Raw genomic sequence first — 19,330 nt, forward strand, 5'->3', positions numbered from 1 at the left:
AATAGGACGTTCAATATGGGAGCATAGCAGTAACAACTATACCCAATTTCAAACACGTGGGTCAATATAAATGATGGCAGCACCCATCTTTCCTCACGATTCCTGATAAGTTTAGTTGTGCAGGTTTGTGATGTTTGCACAATCAAAATTCATACTAATTGGGTCGGCTTAGTTGCAAAGAAAGTAGGGAATTCCATACAAATTATAATGCAGAAACTGGCTACTGATTTGCATATCACTGGCACTCACGAGCAGGGCTGGTCAGTCCAGGCATTCTTAGAATGTCTTAGAACATTCGTATTCACCAAAAAAGTGCCAGTTTCGACCTACTCGTTTTTGTAAACAATCGTTTCCTGTTATCTTGAACTAGGCGGAAGTATGGATTAGCTTGTGGCGCCACCGCTTATCTGCCGTAGACATAGTACAGGCTCTCTCAAATCATGCACTTGTTTTCAATTCATCACCGACACAAATACTACTACTAGTTTACCAATTCTGCCATTAGGCATTATCGGCATACGATAAAATTTATTGCTGTTACGATGTGGTAAAATCCATTTTAACTGCATAAAATCTTAGTATTTTTAATGTTGGTGTAATCAGTGATACTATTTCAGTGATTTCCGCTGTCAGGTGAGACTATATTCAGCTATATTTAGTTTTTCTGAACAAAAATCTTGCAATAGTTAGTTTAAGTTGAGGGGGAATATTCCCCCTTCCTTCCCCTTTCTAACTTCTGATCCTTGACCCCCAGTGATTCGACATCCCAATGCAATGCCAAAGGCATGCCAATGGCAATGTCTTTTCGGATTGCGCCCCCTATAGTGGCTATACTACAACTAGGCTGTCTCGAATATCAATGCAGTTCATAAATCGTCGAGCGGCGTTGAGATTTGCTCCCATATTGTTGATGAACACAACATCACACGGACGTACGGATGCTCATGCCATTCTACAACAGCTTCATCAAGCTAAAAATATCATGACAGCATGCTGCAGTGCACTTCATGTTCACGTGACATGCCGCCAGCGATATCATATGCAGCATGCGTCGTAGATACAATAATGTGACCCAACACAAGAGCAGGGTTACAACGCGAGCCTATTCTTTTCTTTGGAGGAGCCCCTGAGTGATTCACTCAGGATGGTTTTATGGTGCGTTTTTGGAGACTAGAACTTCCAAACTGGTTTTATTCTAAACACAAACCTTTCTCCGCTATCCTGGGACTTACTATGTATCACAATACTTTGTATTAAACTAATATAACCTGTTACAAAATTTCGAAGTGACGAGCGGCGATATTTCGAGCCCCATTTCTGGTGACCTGTGACGCTGGCTTTCCCAATGTGCGTAACGATCGGCAAACTTCGGTCAGGCTTTAGTGCGCTGCGAGCCCTCCGATTGGTCGGTGAATCCGCTCTTCAAATCGAAGTTTGCTGATCGCTATGCACATTGGGAAAGCCAGCGTCACAGGTCACCAGAAGTGGCGCTCGAAATATCGCCGCTCGTCGCTTCGAAATTTTGTAACAGGTTATATTAGTTTAATACAGAGTATTGTGATACATAGTAAGTCCCAGGATAGTGGAGAAAGGTTCGTGTTTAGAATAAACCCAGTTTGGAAGTTCTAGTCTCCAAAAACGCACCATAAAACACATGCATCTAAACAGAGGAATTGCTCCGACCTGTGATTGGAGGATAAAAGTCATAAAAATCGACCTCGCCCTCTCCCGCCGCATACGCTATGCTATGACCGGTAGGCACGTGTAGGTAACTATATACAGGGATGAGATTGGATAATTAAATTTTCAGCTGAAATTGAAATTAGCAAACAGAGGAGTGAGCAATGCGAAAACCGTAGTTTTTTTTAAAAGAATGGTGCAATTTGGTGCATTCCAAGCTATTCTGAACACATTATGGGAGACTCTTGAATCACCTTTTCAAGTTGTCAAAAGGAACAAACGAACTATGAATAGGAAATCAGGGGGCTGAAAATAGGGCAAGTTTTTTTATTAAATTTCTAGACATAATGATATTTTTCTGAAAAAACACAATGCGAATCTGGAACAACATCAGTGATCACATCATGCCACACGAGCAACATGTAAACCCGGCCCAGGCCAGCATTGGTTCGTTAAACGTGTATCAGCTTGAACGAGGATTTTCTTTTCTGGTACGCAAAAACAGATATACTGTATACTTCGCTGTCAGTCTACTGTCTACACTCTACAGTCTACAGTCAGGTGCTGTTGAGGGTATATAATTTAAATTGTTACATTGTTACCCCCCTCCCAATTTTCTCAACGAATTTAGACGTTTCACAAAAACAACCCCTGGGACTGTCAAATCCCATCCCTGTATATATCATTGGAGCGAACGATTTGAGTTACATTTCTATAAATTCTAGCTATAGACCTTATTGCTAATCGGTAAATATCACCAGATGGCGCACCACCGCAAAGCATGATGGGATGGAAAAGGGGGCATCGATCGGCGCTCATAGGTAATATACGCACGGCTATATGGGTGATAGGAAAGGGTACTAACTATCATATCTCGCGAACGAGTTGTGTTACATTTCTAAAAATCTAGAGGAATATAGACACATGTCTTATAGCTATAATCTCTGTGAATTTTCAGTTTGTTGAAGCACGATTAGCAGTGTTGTAGGTCTCGAGGCCGGTCTTGGCCTCGAGACCGGCCTCGAACAGTTTTCCTTGGTCTCAGTCTCGGTCTTGGCCTCGGACTCAGACTCGAGCCCTCCGGACTCGAGGACTCGGGTCGAGGCCGGCTCGAGGCCACTACACACATAGTACACAACTGTACATATTGTAACACGCAGTTTACAAGAATTTAAAACTAAAACTCCTAGGTTTTCTAGATACACGCCCAATCTTCTAACGTTTTCAATGGCTCGATAAAGATTCTTCTCCCTAATTTGGTTTGAATCTGCTGTCACTTCGTCCCTTTGCGCTTTTTCTACCACTTCTTTCTCTTCTTCTACCACTTCGAAGGTACTAGCACTCTCTCATTTGCTTCAACAAGCCGTGTCATTCTCGTAAAACACAAATGGATCGGTTACTTTGACACGTTTCGTATGACCCGTGTCTCTGTGTTTTCGGTTGACTATACACTTTCGAATGTCTACGATGTACTGTTGCGTTTTTTTCCCTTTTTCCCCTTTTTTCCCGATTTTTTTCCTTTTTCCGATTTTTCCTCTTTTTTTTTAATCAAAACTGGACTCGGACTCGGACTCGGGTGGTGTGGACTCGGACTCGGACTCGGGTGGCGCGAACTCGGACTCGGACTCGGGGGGGTGCGGACTCGGACTTGGGGGGTGCGGACTCAACTACAACACTGACGATTAGTCTAATTAATTACCAAATATATGCGAGCGGTATCTCGCATAGGCGCCTATATTGCGTGTAACCCGGCTATACGCACGGCTATGGGCGATAGGAAAGGGTACTAACTATCATATCTCACGAATGAGTTGAATTACATTTCTAGAAATTTAGATGAATATATAAACACATGTCTTAGCTATAATCTCTGTGAATTTTCAGTTTGTTGAAGCACACTTAGTCTAATTAATTACTAAATATATGCGAGCGGTATCGCGCATAGGCGCCGATTGCGTGCAGCCGGCTATACGCACGGCTATGGGCGATAGGAAAGGGTACTAAAGTACAAATATATGCGAACAGTATCGCGCATGCATACTGACGACTATTGCGTGCAGCCGGCTGCTAACCGCTCGTGGCAGCGGCGGCGCTAGTAATGCCCCTTTTCCTATCCCATGACGCATTGCTGTTCCGATTGGAGATAAAGCTTATTATAGACACATGTCTTAGCCTTATTTAATCTCTGTGAATTTTGAGTCTATTGAAGCGCGATTAGTCTAATTAATTAGCAAATATGCACGCGCGGCTATGACCGGTGAAACGAAACGTCACGAATTCTATTTTTATCCTCCAATCACAGGCCGGAGCAATTCCTCTGTTTAGTCTTTAGACGCATGTCATAAAACCGCCCTGAGTGAATCACTCAGTGGCTCCTCCAAAGAAAAGAATAGGCTGGTGTTGTAACCCTACTGAGCTACTCTTGTGTTGGGTTACATTATTGTATCTACATGCGTCGATGTAGCTCTAGTACTAGTAGTAGTAGTAGTAGTAGTACGTCCCTGCGGCAACTGTACCGTGTACGCGGACTAGTCTATAGTACTAGAGCTAGCGTCGATGTGTCATGACTCATGACAGTCAGTAGCTCTAGTACTATAGCCCGCTTACATTAACTGCTGCTGGCCAGCGCTGCCAGCGGCAGTTAATGTAAGCGGGCTATAGTACTAGAGCTAGACAGTCAGGTGATTCACTGATTGTGATTTGCCTCAGTTCAGACTCCAGTGTCAGTTGATTTTCAGTTTTACGACATTAATTTTGCTATGTTTGCCTTACGATGAATCAGAGACATTGTCGAGACATTGACCGGGTCTCGGATTTAGTAATCTCTTAGTCTTACCATTTGCCCACGCAGTATTTCTAGGGTCTCTCGAATATCGCGTTTTGATTCTCTTTTCCGCTAGCATCGCCATTTTTAAAGAACCTAATACTAGTTGTGTTCGTCTTTCTAATTCGCATATTGCTTGGAATGCTGCCGAATCAGAATCACCGACACAGAAATCGTGGCCGCGAGCTGCCGCGAGTTAAATGACAACAGTTCAAGAAAAGGCCACTAGGGATGTTTAAATATTGAGCCAATCACCGAACGGATTTTATTGGCATACTATCCAATCAGCGCGTACGTCAACTATAACGATTGTGTGGTCAAATTTGAAAGCGGCACTGGAGAACAAGGTTGTATTATTTCGCTGCTAAAGAATCACTGTAGTGAATTATTTTGATCAAAATGTCGAGTAAGCCAGATCTAAAGGTTAAGGATGTTCCAGATGTGGTACTCGATCCAAAGTCAAGAAAAAGATATGCTCGTGGTCGCTATTTGGGAAAGGTGAGCAACGTTTATATGTCTGGAAATATTAAAAATGAAACCGAGATTGCAAACTCAACTCGGCACGCGATACTAATTACTATATCAATAAAAGACAATATGCATCTAGGTAGTTTTTACGTTTACTGTCCTTATATTAGAAGTAGATCACAAGATCGTTTTTCAATGGCTGGCGTCTGTTATCAGTTACGAATATCTAGCTACATTTTCAATGATCCTTATCATTTCCAGTTCAACATTACCAGTTCAACCCATTACCAGTTCAACGTATCATTACCAGTTCAACGTACGGTATCATTACCAGTCCAACATTGTTATGAGGCCAGCATTGATTATGGAATAATTTTTCCTGTCCTGCAAGCGCAACTGAGCTGGACTAGTTCGTTTTGGTGTAGAATCGTTACTGTTTAACTTTTGATACATTCACTACACGAAATAATTGTTTACTTATACTTACATATATGACTATAAAAGTATAATGTATCAGGCCCGTAGCCAGCTTTATATTGGGGGGGTTCGTTTTTCAATGTTTGTAATTTGCTCGGCAGGGGCGTGTACAGGATTTGTACCAGGAGGGTCTAACCGTAACCCAAAGTTGCGAGCACGCGAAGGGGGGGTCTGGAAATTTTTTTAAATTACACCCCCTCAGATGCGTTTTCTGCGCGAGCAAGGGGGGGTCCGGACTCCCTGGACCCCCCCTGTACACGCCCCTGCTCGGGCGCGAAGCGACCAGGCGAGGGAGCCAAGCGACCGAGCGGGGGGAGGTGTGGGAGGGGGTTGTTCACTGTTCAACCTCCCGCACGATGGAGATTTTACAATTATTACACTAAAATGGAGCGACCTGAGGTGAAATTCTTGCAAATTTTCAATTTTTTTTTTTGCTTGAGGGGCGTTGTTCGCAGCGGGGGTTTGTTCGACCCCCCCTCCCCCTGGCTACGGGCCTGATGTATAAATTGTTTTAAATTTACAAAACAAACTATGTAGTTTCAGGGGCATGTACAGGGGGTGTCCAGGGGGTCCGGACCCTCCCCCCTGCTCGCGCAGAAAACGCATCTAAGGGGGTCTAATTAAAAAAAATATCTGGGGGATGGCCCCCAGACCACCCCTTCGCGTGCTCGCAAGTTTGGGTTACGGTTAGACCCTGGCCGCCCACCCAGATTGGTACACGCGGCCACGCCCCTGAGTTTGTAAGTCTAAAGAGTGATTTTTTGAGCTCAGGCCTCGCGGCCTCAGCCAGTTCAATCTTAGCCACGGCTACCAAGGTGGTGTGTGATACCGATACTCAAGTATAATGGAAACAATACGTGTTACATGTACAAGTATTACATACATGTACTATAAAATACACACGAATTGCTCTATCGTATCCAGGCTTTCCTAACGTCATATTATTTTTAATCAGGGTGGATTTGCAAAATGTTATGAGCTTGTGGATCCTGACACAAAAGAAATCCTAGCAGGAAAAATTGTGTCAAAGGCACTTCTAGTGAAGCCACATCAAAAAGAGAAGGTGGGTTAATTACTTTATCTGTTAGTGTATCGAACAGCATTACTGTGTAGCACTGTAGCACTGTGTAGCACATTACTCTAGCACATCCTGGCACAGTAAAACAAGTGAAGCATGTGTGTGTCGTTTTAAATTAGCATTCTTATAAGCATGGCAATGTATTAAGTTTTAATGTTTTTATTATTATTTATTGATTGTTGACAAGTCAAATGAGCATTAAATTAGACTTATGATTATGATTATTATTTAAAAAAATTTGCATGTAATTCAAATACAAGTACATGTGCTGAAGACAGTCTTTTTCATGGAGAAAAAATCTGATAAATACAAGCATATATACATGTTTATTATGACTGAATAGATGACTCAGGAGATTGCAATTCATCGAAGTCTAAAGGATCATCATGTTGTTGGCTTTCGAAGCTTCTTTGAAGACGATGACAATGTGTACATTCTCCTGGAGTTGTGCACCAAAAGAGTGAGATATACAATATCTTTAAATTTATTACATTGCTTGCATTTATATAGATAACAAAAAGCTAGAGTTAGTAATAGTAGACAGAAATGTCCACAATGAGCCTCCTAAATAGAATCACTCCATGAGCATGACTTTATCATTAGTTAATATTCTGTAGGAACATTGAACTAGAAAAGGACATTTCAAACCTAACAGCTTATAATTACTTCCTAGTGGTTTCAGTTCGTATCTGTAGGTGTGTATAGTTTATAACCCCAAAAAATACTTTGTAGTCACTGATGGAGCTGCACAAGAGAAGAAAGGCAATCACAGAGCCAGAAGCACGGTACTTTACTCACCAGACATTGCTTGGTGTTAAGTACCTTCATGAGAATAAGGTCATCCATCGAGATCTAAAGCTTGGTAACCTCTTTCTCAATGACACGATGGAGATCAAAATAGGCGATTTTGGACTGGCAACGAAATTGGACTATGACGGAGAGCGAAAGAAGTGAGTAACAGTAAACAAGATATCATATAAAAGTCCTTTTAGCTTTTTTATGACATATTATATGTTGACCAGTTGAGAATGTATGTGTAGTAGAGAGGCCTTGCTAATGGTTTACTGCTTTGCAGGACACTGTGTGGAACACCAAACTACATTGCGCCCGAGGTGCTTGCGAAGAAGGGTCACAGTTATGAGGTTGATGTTTGGTCCTTAGGATGCATTCTGTAAGTTGCTCTTTAATGTACTTGAAATCATTGCATCATATTTAAACTGGTTTGTGCATGCACATACATGTGAATAACTGAATATACATGTGATCTATATATAAATATCGGTAATATGTTTAAGTATCTGTTGTAAGTCTTTGTTTTAACCTGGCCATTTCTCAAATAAACTGAAAACTAAGTTTAGACTCACCTGTCAGCCTATATGCTACTGATTCCTTCAGCATAAAAATTATTACGAGTTCCTGCTCACAGGCCTCAGCTCACAACACACGTACATGGGTAATCAAAAAGTTCACATGCATTGGTATATGGAGAAATAGGCATGTACAGAAGTGGCACCTAATGTTAGCCATCGAATAAGAATGGAAATAAAAAATCAATGAAATTTTGCATAAAACCGTGTATCCTTAATAATGTAAATATGCTGAATCTTTTGCATGCTAGCTATACGCTGTTGGTTGGAAAGCCACCATTTGAGACAGCTTCTCTGAAGGAGACCTATATGCGTATCAAAAAGAATGAGTACCACGTCCCATCCAGAGTGTCGCCACTGGCCAAGAACCTGATTGACCAATTGCTACAAGCTGACCCAGGAGCCAGGCCTTCTGTGTCTAAGATACTTGATCACGATTTCTTCTCTACTGGTACATTTATTATTTTCGGGTGCATTCATATGCTATTACTAATTAGATATAGTTGTGCGTTTTGTATTATTGCCTCGACTAAATTATTAATCAGCCTACTGCTATAGCTGCTTGATGCACAGTGCATGTATCACTTGTGGTTCTTCTAATGCCAATTTAAAAATAATGACCTGTGCCAAGCATAATAAGGCAATTAATGTCACCAGGAAAAATGTGTAACAAATTTGTCAATTTTGTCATTATACCAAACAAATATCTTGGTTTCGCCTAAAGCGCCATAAATCTTACCATTACTGTGTTTGTCATTTACCAAAGGTTTCTTGCCAACTACCCTACCAACGTCATGCCTGTCAACAGCACCAAGGTTTGCACTTAGCATATCTTCAATGGGCCAGCCAATAAGTAGGAAGCCACTAGGCGATGTGAACAGTCAAGGTAAGGTATATTGTCTACATGGCTTTATTTTTCATATTTAGCTATGTGTCTACTAAAAACTGTTTTTATTAGGTGAACTACCATACCGAAAAACATATATCGATTATTAAATGATTTAATAAATTATGATTATATAATAATTATATTATATATTAAATAATTCTGTTATATAAATATTGTATTATATATAATTATTTATATGAATTATTAAATGACTAAATAATTCATTAATTTTTATTAATTAATAAAAAGGATGGTGGGATGGCTTTAACGTTCATACTATTCCCCCTGCCAGGCGTCAATCACCCCTATGCTTTCCTATCATACTCGGTGACGCAAATCACATTAATGGTACCGTGATTACATGGTAGGCATGTTTCTTCATCTAGGAAGTGCTGAGCAAGCCATAACTGCCCACAAGAGGGATGGAGAGAACAAGGTAGAAGGAGGCGAATCAGGCAAAGTACAGTCTGATAGGCAGGATGATGGAAGTAAGCCTAGGCATTTGAGGCTTTGCTCATAGAATTAAATTAAATTATGTGGACTTGTATATATTAGTAAGCCTTATGCACGTTAGCACCTTTAAATTTCTCCTGCAACTAAATATATAGCACTTTTCATCATCATTGTCAATATTTCAAAATAAAACTATTAGTTTCAGCCTACATGCCACCTGACTATAAAAAATCAGTTATTGCTAGGCATGGGAATTTTACATTGGATGGCATCAAGTCACCTTGCTGCAAGAGCCAATAACATTGTGTACATGTTATGCTGCCGAGTAATCTGGTGCAGTTACTAAGCTTTTAATAGCTGATCAGTTGTTGAGTTTTTGTGGGAACACATACGAAATTCATAGGATGTTATTAGCCTCACCCTTTGCTTTGTCATTTGTTCATGGTTTTACCTCTATTAATTTCAGATGAAATGCCTGCAGACTTCTGGCTGAGTGATTTACATATGCAGCTAACCCAGCTCATGGCTTCAAAGCCAGCTGAGAAACCAGTCATCCGTGAAGGCAAGTAATCTCTTGATTAAAAAGCAACTTGACTGTTTAGAATGGCTTACCACTCTATCTAATGCTGCACCTTCTATTTTCAGAGGATGCATGCTGTATAATTAAGTTTACTATGTATATGGCCAAATCAGTGATATCGATGGACACAGCTTATTATAGCCTTGCATAATTATGAGGGTTTCTGTTATGCCATCTAGATGAGGCAGAGGAGCCTGCAGCTTGTCCGATTTACTGGATCAGTAAATGGGTCGACTACTCGGACAAGTATGGACTAGGTTACCAGCTGAGTGACGGTAGTGTGGGAGTCCTGTTCAATGACTCCACCCGCCTCGTTCTCAACGAAGATGGAGAGTTAGTATTACATTCTATCTCGTTTAGGTTTCATAAAAATCACTTTGGTAATGTTAGTGGGGTAGTGTCAGGTAAGTTCAAATGTGAGCTAACTAGTTTATAAACACACTACTAGTTTATCTTTTCAGTGAAATGTTTTCGTAATGACATTTGTTTGGTTTTCAGAACCATGCAGTACATAGAGAAGGAAGGTGCTGAACACTTCCACAAAATGTCTGTCTACCCAGATATGCTCACTAAGAAAGTGACACTGCTCAAGTATTTCAGGAATTACATGAGTGAGCATCTGCTCAAGGTAGTTCCAGCTTTGCATCTCTTACTCCTGTGTGAATGAAAACCACGTTTAACCATAAAAACCTACATTCCAATTAACAGATGATCCAAAATCATGCCTTGTAATAGGTCAGTGGGTATATTTTATATAGCAGACATAGAAGGAACATCTGTCTACAAAAGATACCTTTGGCATTACCCTAGAGTGACAGTAATGTTAGGAACCCACCTCTATAGGCTAGTCTATAAAGGACAATTTCAGCTTTTCCCTTGAGTGACTCTTATATGCAGGTTAGACTGTGTACATATAACAATAGTGTGTGCCATGTAGTCACCAATGATGTTTTTATGTAGGCTGGGGCGAACATGAAGCCTCGTGATGCTGACAACATATCCCGGTTGCCATTCCTGAGAACTTGGTTCAGGACCCGCAGTGCGATAGTGCTTCACCTTAGTAATGGAACCCTACAGGTATACCACCATGCTCATTCCCTGTGGCTACCACTTCCAAGGAGCTCTATATTATTAGTAGTAGTTAGTTACCATACTAGACAGTGGTAATTTAAAAACTGAGCCATATATAGCCAGTAAAATAACTGCTGTAATAAAGAAATAACCCCGAATCTTTTACGTAATAGTCAGTAATGCTTTGTGTAGTATACGTACTACACTGAATAGGTCTCCTATACATCTCCCAAGTCATAAAAAACATGCCATACTTACCTTACAGATCAACTTCTTCCAAGACCACACCAAGGTCATCCTGTGCCCCATAATGGGTGCGTCCACCTACATCGACGACAAGCGTAACTTCCGCACGTTCAGATTCAACCTGCTTGAGGAACACGGATGCTCGCGGGAGCTGGCGAGCAGGATGCGCTATGCGAGGACCATGGTTGAACGTCTTATGGCGTCGAAGTCTGGGTCAGCCCGACTAAAATCAGCATAATCTTAATTAGTGAGAGATATCTTTTGTCGTATGAGGATTCGACTGTTGAATTTTCTTGCAGAACTTAAGATGTAGGGTACCTGCTAGCTTGTTGTGTAATTACCATTAATAGTCAGATGTGTAGATCCTAGTTTCTGGCACCCTTCTGGGGGTGGTCTATGCATTAAACTATTTAATTATCCAGATAGCAATATATATATATATATACATATAAAGCTGTGGGCACAGGCAGCTTCCATAGTAGTTGCACATCAACCGAGTGCATTAGTGAAAACACTAGGTATCTGCAATTATTAAGTTTATATTCGAATGCTTTTTATTAAGCGTAGTATTACGTTTATAAACTGGCAGTTTTGTTTTTATAAATATAATGATGTGAAACGATCGTTGTGACAGTTTCAATATGTAATATTGCCTGCAAGTTCTTTGCATTGCTTGTTGGATCTGTAAAACTACTGCCCTTATTCCATGTATATGTCTGGTCTGCTATCATGTACATGGTCTGCTGCTGTTATGGAGCATGTTACACACGTATGTTACAGCATGTTAAGTAGGGCACCTTTAGCAGCATTTATAGCATGTAGTCCAATTTACATTACGACAGTTGGCATTGTCACTTCTTCTCTAGCAACAGTAAAGATAATTGTTATCACATACAGGGTTCTCCAAGAGCACTTATAGCCTGGCGGCCCGCCAGTCTATCGTCGAGCCCTGCCATCCTAAAATGCACCCGCCACTCATATATCATATGACTCTAAATATCATAGCCCCCGGACCCCCCTAGCATGCAAACCGCCTTCGGCGATTTGCAACTAGGACTGTAAAGGCAGCACCCGCCATGCTATAATGAAAAAGCTTGGAGAACCCTGACATACACAAGCAATGGAAAAGTTTTCCACGGTATCAGGAGTACAGGAGCTCTTTCACGTACTACTGATGGTATGAATTTCTAGTGTCCCTTTATACTTTGTATATGATAATCAGACCTTGCTGATTAAATGTAAATATTTAATTCGTCTGTTGTTACTAATGTTTCACTGTAAAACTATTCTCGTTCTTTACTGTTCTTAAAACCAGTTCTCGTTTCAATTTTTTTTCCTGAACTCTATACTTATCATATTTGTTCCAGGATGTAAATAGAAATGTATAACCAGTATGTAAGAATTATTTCGGGTTAAACATTTGTGTTCATGTGAAATTGTGCACTGAATGCTATGTGCATGTTAGGTTTCAGGCTCTTATCGTAAACTATGTAGGGATTGGATGAAGCAAACCTTACACTTTTAGCAACCAATTGCCATGTGTATTGGTTGCACCATTATTTATATAGCGATTCTATTGGGTGATGATCAGGCATGTTGTTGTATAAAAACCAAGCTCAATGTACTGTAGTATGCATTAGCTGATATTGAAGCCATCTATAAAATTTATTTTAGTGGTGTAATTTTGTAACAATTTGTAAGAAAACCTGCAATAAATTACTGGGTAAAATTAAATCATACCTAATTGTTTATTACTGCAATAACTGTTAATGAATCATAACATTAGATTATAGCCTATTAAACGTGGGTAGATCCTATCAGGAGCGTATATCCTATCCTATGGAGCTCCTGATCCTATAGCGCTCCTGATCCTATGGAGTAGAGTAGAATTGCATAGCGACTTAGGTTTGTGTATTTCTGATAATACCAATTTATCATATTCTGGTAATAATAGAATGTGGCTGGGAACTATTTACGTGCCTGGAATAATTATAAGACATTGGGCGACATTATTTGTCATATTATTGATCTTTCGAGTCAACTTTTGCCACCATCAGACTCCTCGGTGGAGCCAGCTGTTTCCTGCTTGACGTACTGCTCCAGGTTTCTGGAGAGTTGCGACTGGTGGCTACTCAGCAAATTAGTTGTTCTACTGGCAGCCATGTTCAGAATGGCACACAACTGTGATCTGACTGAGTCCATACTCGACAGCTCCATATATCTCTTCATGTCGGCCAGGCTGACTATCTGTTTATCAACGACTCCACCAAGCAGGTAGAGATTCGACTGTCGCCTTGTATTCTTAATGAGCTCTCCAACCTTAGACTCCTTGCAGCTGACCAGCACACACATTGATGTAAACAGTGGTAACAAGTTGGCATATTTTGTGTCTGTAACTGCGCACCGTAGCACCTTGCTGTTGAACCAAGACGTTGCAAAGCCGGCCTTGTGCAATTGAAGCCTGATGGCGTAGAAATCTCGATTGGACACCGGCATCTTGTGGAAGACGGCAACCAATTCATTCTCCTCGAAAGTCTTGTAGACCTGGCCGGCAAGAAAAGCCTCATACTGGGTTGGTTTCGTATTTTTCTCAGTTATCATCTCGATTAACTTTCTCCGCCTGGTGCAACGCTCCGCATCCACGCGAATGTCCTCTGCAAAAGACAAGCTACATTTATAAATTCTGTCATTGGCAACCAGACACTGCAGAATATAGAGTGTCCCTCTTTATTTACGAAAACTTTGGTTTGTAAGTGTTTGTAAGTAAACTTTAGTATCCTTTCTAGATATGTACCACTCTCAGAACCACTGATTAATGAACAATGCTCCATTACTTGTTATAGTATTCACGAATGTGATCCACAAACTGCTAGTCTAAAGTGAAGATTAAGATGCTTGACCATACATGCAACCACACAAAATACAATGCATCTACACTGCAGCTGCACTTACCTGGATATACTGGCTCTGCCATTTTAATTATCTGTCCTCTCTTGATATGTGGTCGATGAGTTTCCTTCACCCCAATGCGTGGCTTGCCGGTGTGCCGGACGATGGCCCACCGAGTAACGTATAGACCAATTGGTCGAAAACTGCACACAGATGCCATTTAGCTGCAATGGATAGATGTTATCAGTGGTTAATAATGGCAATTGTCTAATTGACAACTGCTGTACAAATTGGAGGTGTTGCAGCTTTATGTCATATATATATATATATATATATATGATCGATTGTTTTTATAGAATAATGTAACTACCATAACCAAAATATGCTTCACAAACACGTATCTATCTGGGTAGACGTATTCATGTTTTCACAGTATTGCGTGGTAAAGTAGGAGTACAATTTATAACGTTATTTTAACAACTGATTACTCGGCTTTAACACAGATTCAAGTATAGATCTGATTGGTATTTGATTTAATGAGTAATCATGTGTAATCTAGCAAGTGCTTAAATCAGGCTCCTCAGCTTTCCCACCTGCCACAGTCACTGAGAGTATCATAAGCATGATCATTGGGTCTCCACTGGAATAATTAAGTAGGGTATCAAGCTTCCAGATTTGAAAAGTACAGGAGGACTACTAATGACTCCCCTAAGACACCATAGGGGGTCTTTTCACGCTCCATATAATCACACCCTTAAAAGGCATAATGGAAAGCTCCACTAAAAAATCACACCGTTAAGAGGCATGATGGAGAGCTCCACTAAAAATCACACCCTTAAAAGGGATGATGGGGAGCTCCTTGAGGGCTCTCCATCATGCCTCTTGGGGTGTCATGATGGAATCATGACCAATCCTCAGTCTAGAGTGAAATCCAAAACAAAAATTGGGATGTCATGTCAATCCACTGATTATCATTCATCTTCACCTTCATTCATTCAATGGCTTCGTCATGATTACATTCTTTTCATCCAACAACCCAACACTAGACAACAGATTAATAAAAGAGTTATCGGATGTAAAAATAAACTTGTTTTATTTATTCTGATCTTCATCCTTAGAGACTCTAATCCATGTACCTGCATATTTCAGCACGAAATATCATCATCAAATAATCAACAAACTAGCCAAATTACTTGTAACGTAGTATAGCTACGTATGTAGCCCCTCCAGCCCTACGACTTGTTTCACGTCACAGCAGAAAACATACTCAGAGGAAGGGGCGGGGGGAGGGGGTGGGGGAGGGGAAGGGGGAGGGTGGGGGAGGGGGGCTCTAATAGCAAAAGCAGTTCAGCGTTCCTTTGTTAACAGTCAACAAATCCATGTTTAAACCCTCCTCTTGAGGAAGGTCAAAAGGTTTATCCAGCACTTACTCTCACATGGTCAGCAGAAGGGAGCATTTCATCCGTCCTTCAATAAAGCCATAAAATGCTAGGTCACCGCTGAAACAAAAAAGTTTTCAATCGGCTCCGCAGACATGTCCTCAGGAAAATGTTAAAATCTGCCCTGTGCCCTAATTGACCTTTGAACCTGTGACCTCACATATTCGGCACAAGTGATGGACTTTTCCTACAATGATGCTATTACACCAACTATCACGAGCCTAGGTCGACCCAGCGCGAATGAAACCCGCATCTTAGATTTGTGCCGCAATTCTGCATTTCCTCCCTATACGTTAAGTTAAGAGGAATGTTCCCTTCCTTCCTTTTTTACACCTGCTGTGACGCTTGACCTTTGACGCCCCAGCTTCGACATCCCAACTCGTTTTCGGATTACCCCCCAACGACCCGAATATCGTGACCGTACGTCAAGCGGTTAAGATTTGTGCCCAACTGTTGACGCACGGACGGACGCACGGACGGACGCACGGACGATCATGCGATTCTACAAGCTGCATCTGACTATGTCAGATGAGCTAATAATTGTGACAGGTGGCATTGCCAGTATTACTAGTAAGTAGTAAGGTACTTTTGGTGCGTGATATTTCAACCACTTTTATGAGGCGTGATGATGCACTCACCAGGGCACAATTTCGGGTACACGGATCGCGCCCCTTAAAGCGATCATTGCGAGTTTTTTTCAGCGTTTTTTAGTGTTTATTCTCACTCTCATGATGCCTACCGTTGTTGCTTGAGTAACAGTAATTGTTTGAAATAACAATAAAATGTCTTAGAACCGCATGCAAAGACAAAATCATGCACGATTACAATTTTGCGTTCTCTTGTTGATTTTTGCTGTCATGTCTCGCACTTTCTCGCGGTACCGCGAGACGTCAACAAGGGTACAGTAATGCAAATTCGCACCGGAGATATTTTTGGTCAGATGTAAACACAGAGGTGCATATAGTAGCGTAACACAAACAAGAGTGTAAGTTGTAACCTCATAAATATTAGTCTTCAAAAGTCCTAGGGACTATAACGAAGACGGAGAGAGAAGTGGATCAAATCCTCGTTGCATACCGCCAGCGAGAATACTTGTCACACACAAATAGATGCCCCTTTTTTTTAATTATGTTCGCTTGTTTGAGACGCCATTTGTGATTTTTGAAAGTCCTGACTCGAAAAAATTTATTGCTGGTATGATGTGGTCAAATCAATTTTTCTATGTTATAACTGCATAAAATATTGGTGTTTTGAATGTTGGTGAAATCAGTGATATTTTCGCTGTCAGGTGAGACTATATTCAGCTATATTTCGTTTTTCTGAGCAAAATTCTCGCAATAATCGTTTTAAAAACGAAAGCCTGGGGTATAATAGAATTGGAGTACATGAATACATAATTGAATCGTTATAGTGTTACAAGAAACACACATCCACAGATCGACTTACACTCTGCGCACAGCAACAACAACAGCTATTGCGGTGCACATGGTTCAATCTGCATCGAGCACACAGCATGCCAGAGTGTGCGGTTTCAATTCAGATATTAACTTGAAGATATTGGATAAAAATAGTCAGTATGCAGTAGGATAACACATTCTTAACTCCACGATTTCTGTACCCTATAATGCGCCACCCTATTAGATTACTGACGGAGTTAGGAAAGTGGTATAGTTTATCGGTTAAGTGATGTGTGTCCCAGAAATACTGCACCATTGTTTGAATTTATTTAGTAGATAATAATATTACTTATATCATTCCTGATTTTGAATGCTTCGTCAATCAAGGAGCATTGTCGATGGCATGTTCTATCACTATCAATGTCAGTAGCACATGCACTTGGAATGCTTCAATAATAAAATGATGATAAATAAACCGTGCACAAACCAACAGAAAGACATATTTACCTTTCTGTGAGTTTTCACGCAGTGGTATGCATGCATTGAAACTGCATGAAAGTTTGCATAGGAGTATTTGAACCACAGGCACTTGGAACGTCTCAATAAAAAATAAAAACTGTAAACACGAAATGTACTACCAAAGTCTTAATGTTTCTCTACTTTATTTCGCCTATTATTGCCGATAATTACCCGTAAATGCCGGTCAAATGCTCACCTGCAACACACAAGTACACCGCACGCTTGCCCTGTGCACAAACAACATGAATAAGAGAGCAGGTAGGAAAGCGTGATCGCAAAATTCGCTCGACGCTCGCTTCATTTCATACGATTACAGAACGAAAACACATCCAACAGCTTCCATCTTGGTATCTATGTGTAGCTAAATGTTCACTTGTTCGAATTATAACTCTGTTCTTTGTTCTTACCTACTCCCGCCAGAGATATCTCGTGAAATCCTGCAGGAAATGTTCTCTCCGTGAAAATGTAAAGAGGACGAGGTGTCTGTTTATACACGAGTAATGGGGCACATTGCATGCCGGGATGAGCTGCTGCCTGCCTCCAAGCCTCCGTTTCGAGGCCCGCCAAGCCAAGCATAATGCGCACAGATATGACGTCACACACACGACTACGGTGATCGATCAAAAGTAGCGCCGTTAGGGATTTTCGGATGATACCGTACGTCCTCTTTACAGTAGAGAAACACTAGTCTAGGGTAGGGAGTAGACTTTGGTAGTACATTTCGTGTTTACGTTATTATTTTTTTATTGAGACGTTCCAAGTGCCTGTGATTTGAACAGCATTGGATTTACATGGAATTAGTATAACTATAGTAATAAGGCTCAGAGAATAGTACTATTATAGGGTGCGGTATAGTACTACTACTAGTAGTAATAGTATACTACTAGTAGTATAAAGTATAAAACGTATATCTATAAATAAGTATAACTATAACTGTATTAAACTATAAGTATAAGTATAACTCACTACTCACTAGTACTAGTAGTAGTAGTAGTAGTAGTAGTTCTAGTAGTAGTACTACTACTACTACTAGTAGTACTACTAGTAGTACAAGGGAAAAAATTAAAATTTATTTTTTGGGGGCTACTTTTCAAGCTCGCGTGCATGAAAATAGCACTCTAAAATTTGGTTTGCATTTAACTCTATGCAAATTTCCGGGGGCTCTTTTTGCCATTTCCGGGGCTCTTTTTGGCATTTCGGGGGCTAAATCGCCCCGAGCCCCCGTGTATTTTTTTCACTGACTAGTACTAGTACTGAGTAGTATTCCTATAAGTATAAGTATAATAAATATTAATAATAAGGATATGGTAGATAAGGCAGCGTATGGTTGCACGTAGGATTTGGACGGTGAAAGAGAGTATAGACACATTAAGAATTTGGTAGTAAATAGATTTCGTATTGAGTTAGCATTGCCTAATAATAATGCAGTGGCTGGAGGTACGGTAGCCGTCGGTCGTTCAAGCCCCTTTTTGGCGTTAGGGTTAGGGTTAGGGTTAGGATTAGGGTTAGGGTTAGGGTTATGGTTATGGTTAGGGTTATGGTTAGGTTTAGGGTTAGGGTTAGGGTTAGGTTTAGGGTTAGGGTTAGGGTTCTAGGTCATCTAAACTCTCAAATCGTGAATTTATTTCCCAAGGCGTTATTTGGAAATCTGGCGCCACCACCGCCATCTTTGTCTCGTTAATATGAAAGCGAATGGACTCCCGTACCCGTAGCCTCGAGACATTAAGATACGGCTACCGTACCCGTAGCCACTGCCTAATAATAATGGCCGAGACTATACGCACGGCGGCCGTGTAGAAGAATCAATATGGCTAGGAATGAGGAAGGGGAGAAGGGAGAAGCTGGAGGAGAAGGGAGAAGGTGGTGGAGAAGGAGGAATGGAGAAGGAGGAAGGGGAGAAGGAAGAAGGTGGTGGAGAAAGAGGAGGGGAGAAGCTGGTGGAGAAGGAGGAGG

The 19,330-nt window shown here is 40.9% G+C and overlaps 3 protein-coding genes across 7 annotated transcripts in view; 1 reads left to right on the forward strand and 2 right to left on the reverse strand.

Annotated features, from left to right (window-relative positions):
* Positions 1–4,662, reverse strand: part of LOC106805005 (PIN2/TERF1-interacting telomerase inhibitor 1-like) — a 12,994-nt gene extending 8,332 nt beyond the window's left edge. Inside the window, exon 1 of the mRNA XM_014806465.1 lies at positions 4,517–4,662. Within this exon, the coding sequence (XP_014661951.1) occupies positions 4,517–4,589 (73 nt within the window). The 5' untranslated portion in view covers positions 4,590–4,662. The remainder of the gene's footprint in view (positions 1–4,516) is intronic.
* A 145-nt stretch (positions 4,663–4,807) lies between these two features.
* LOC106805004 (serine/threonine-protein kinase PLK1-like) lies at positions 4,808–12,100 on the forward strand. 2 transcript variants are annotated; one of them, XM_014806462.1, is made up of 13 exons: positions 4,808–5,002; positions 6,405–6,512; positions 6,871–6,987; positions 7,260–7,477; positions 7,603–7,698; positions 8,146–8,345; positions 8,661–8,780; positions 9,152–9,271; positions 9,703–9,798; positions 9,996–10,149; positions 10,315–10,444; positions 10,777–10,893; positions 11,153–12,100. In XM_014806462.1, exons 1-13 carry the CDS (start codon positions 4,904–4,906, stop codon positions 11,369–11,371), a joined length of 1,794 nt encoding a protein of 597 aa, XP_014661948.1. In that variant the 5' UTR covers positions 4,808–4,903; the 3' UTR covers positions 11,372–12,100. The 2 variants fall into 2 exon arrangements, with proteins under 2 accessions (XP_014661948.1, XP_014661949.1); XM_014806463.1 differs by having other exon boundaries at positions 9,170–9,271.
* Positions 12,101–12,857: 757 nt separating this feature from the next.
* LOC106805015 (39S ribosomal protein L10, mitochondrial-like) overlaps positions 12,858–19,330 on the reverse strand; it is an 11,684-nt gene continuing 5,211 nt past the window's right edge. For 3 of the 4 annotated variants that reach the window (XM_014806481.1, XM_014806482.1, XM_014806483.1), the window contains exons 2-3: positions 14,086–14,246; positions 12,858–13,787 (exon numbers count right to left, since the gene is read on the reverse strand). In XM_014806481.1, coding sequence (XP_014661967.1) covers positions 13,171–13,787; positions 14,086–14,242 — 774 coding nt within the window. In that variant the 5' untranslated portion in view covers positions 14,243–14,246 and the 3' untranslated portion in view covers positions 12,858–13,170. Of the gene's footprint in view, positions 13,788–14,085; positions 14,247–17,573; positions 17,599–19,330 lie in introns of those variants that run through there. The other variant, XM_014806484.1, reaches the window with a different exon arrangement.

The sequence above is a fragment of the Priapulus caudatus genome, unplaced genomic scaffold (assembly GCF_000485595.1).
Source record: "Priapulus caudatus unplaced genomic scaffold, Priapulus_caudatus-5.0.1 Scaffold96, whole genome shotgun sequence".
In the NCBI taxonomy this organism is placed as follows: Eukaryota; Metazoa; Priapulida; class Priapulimorpha; order Priapulimorphida; family Priapulidae; genus Priapulus; species Priapulus caudatus.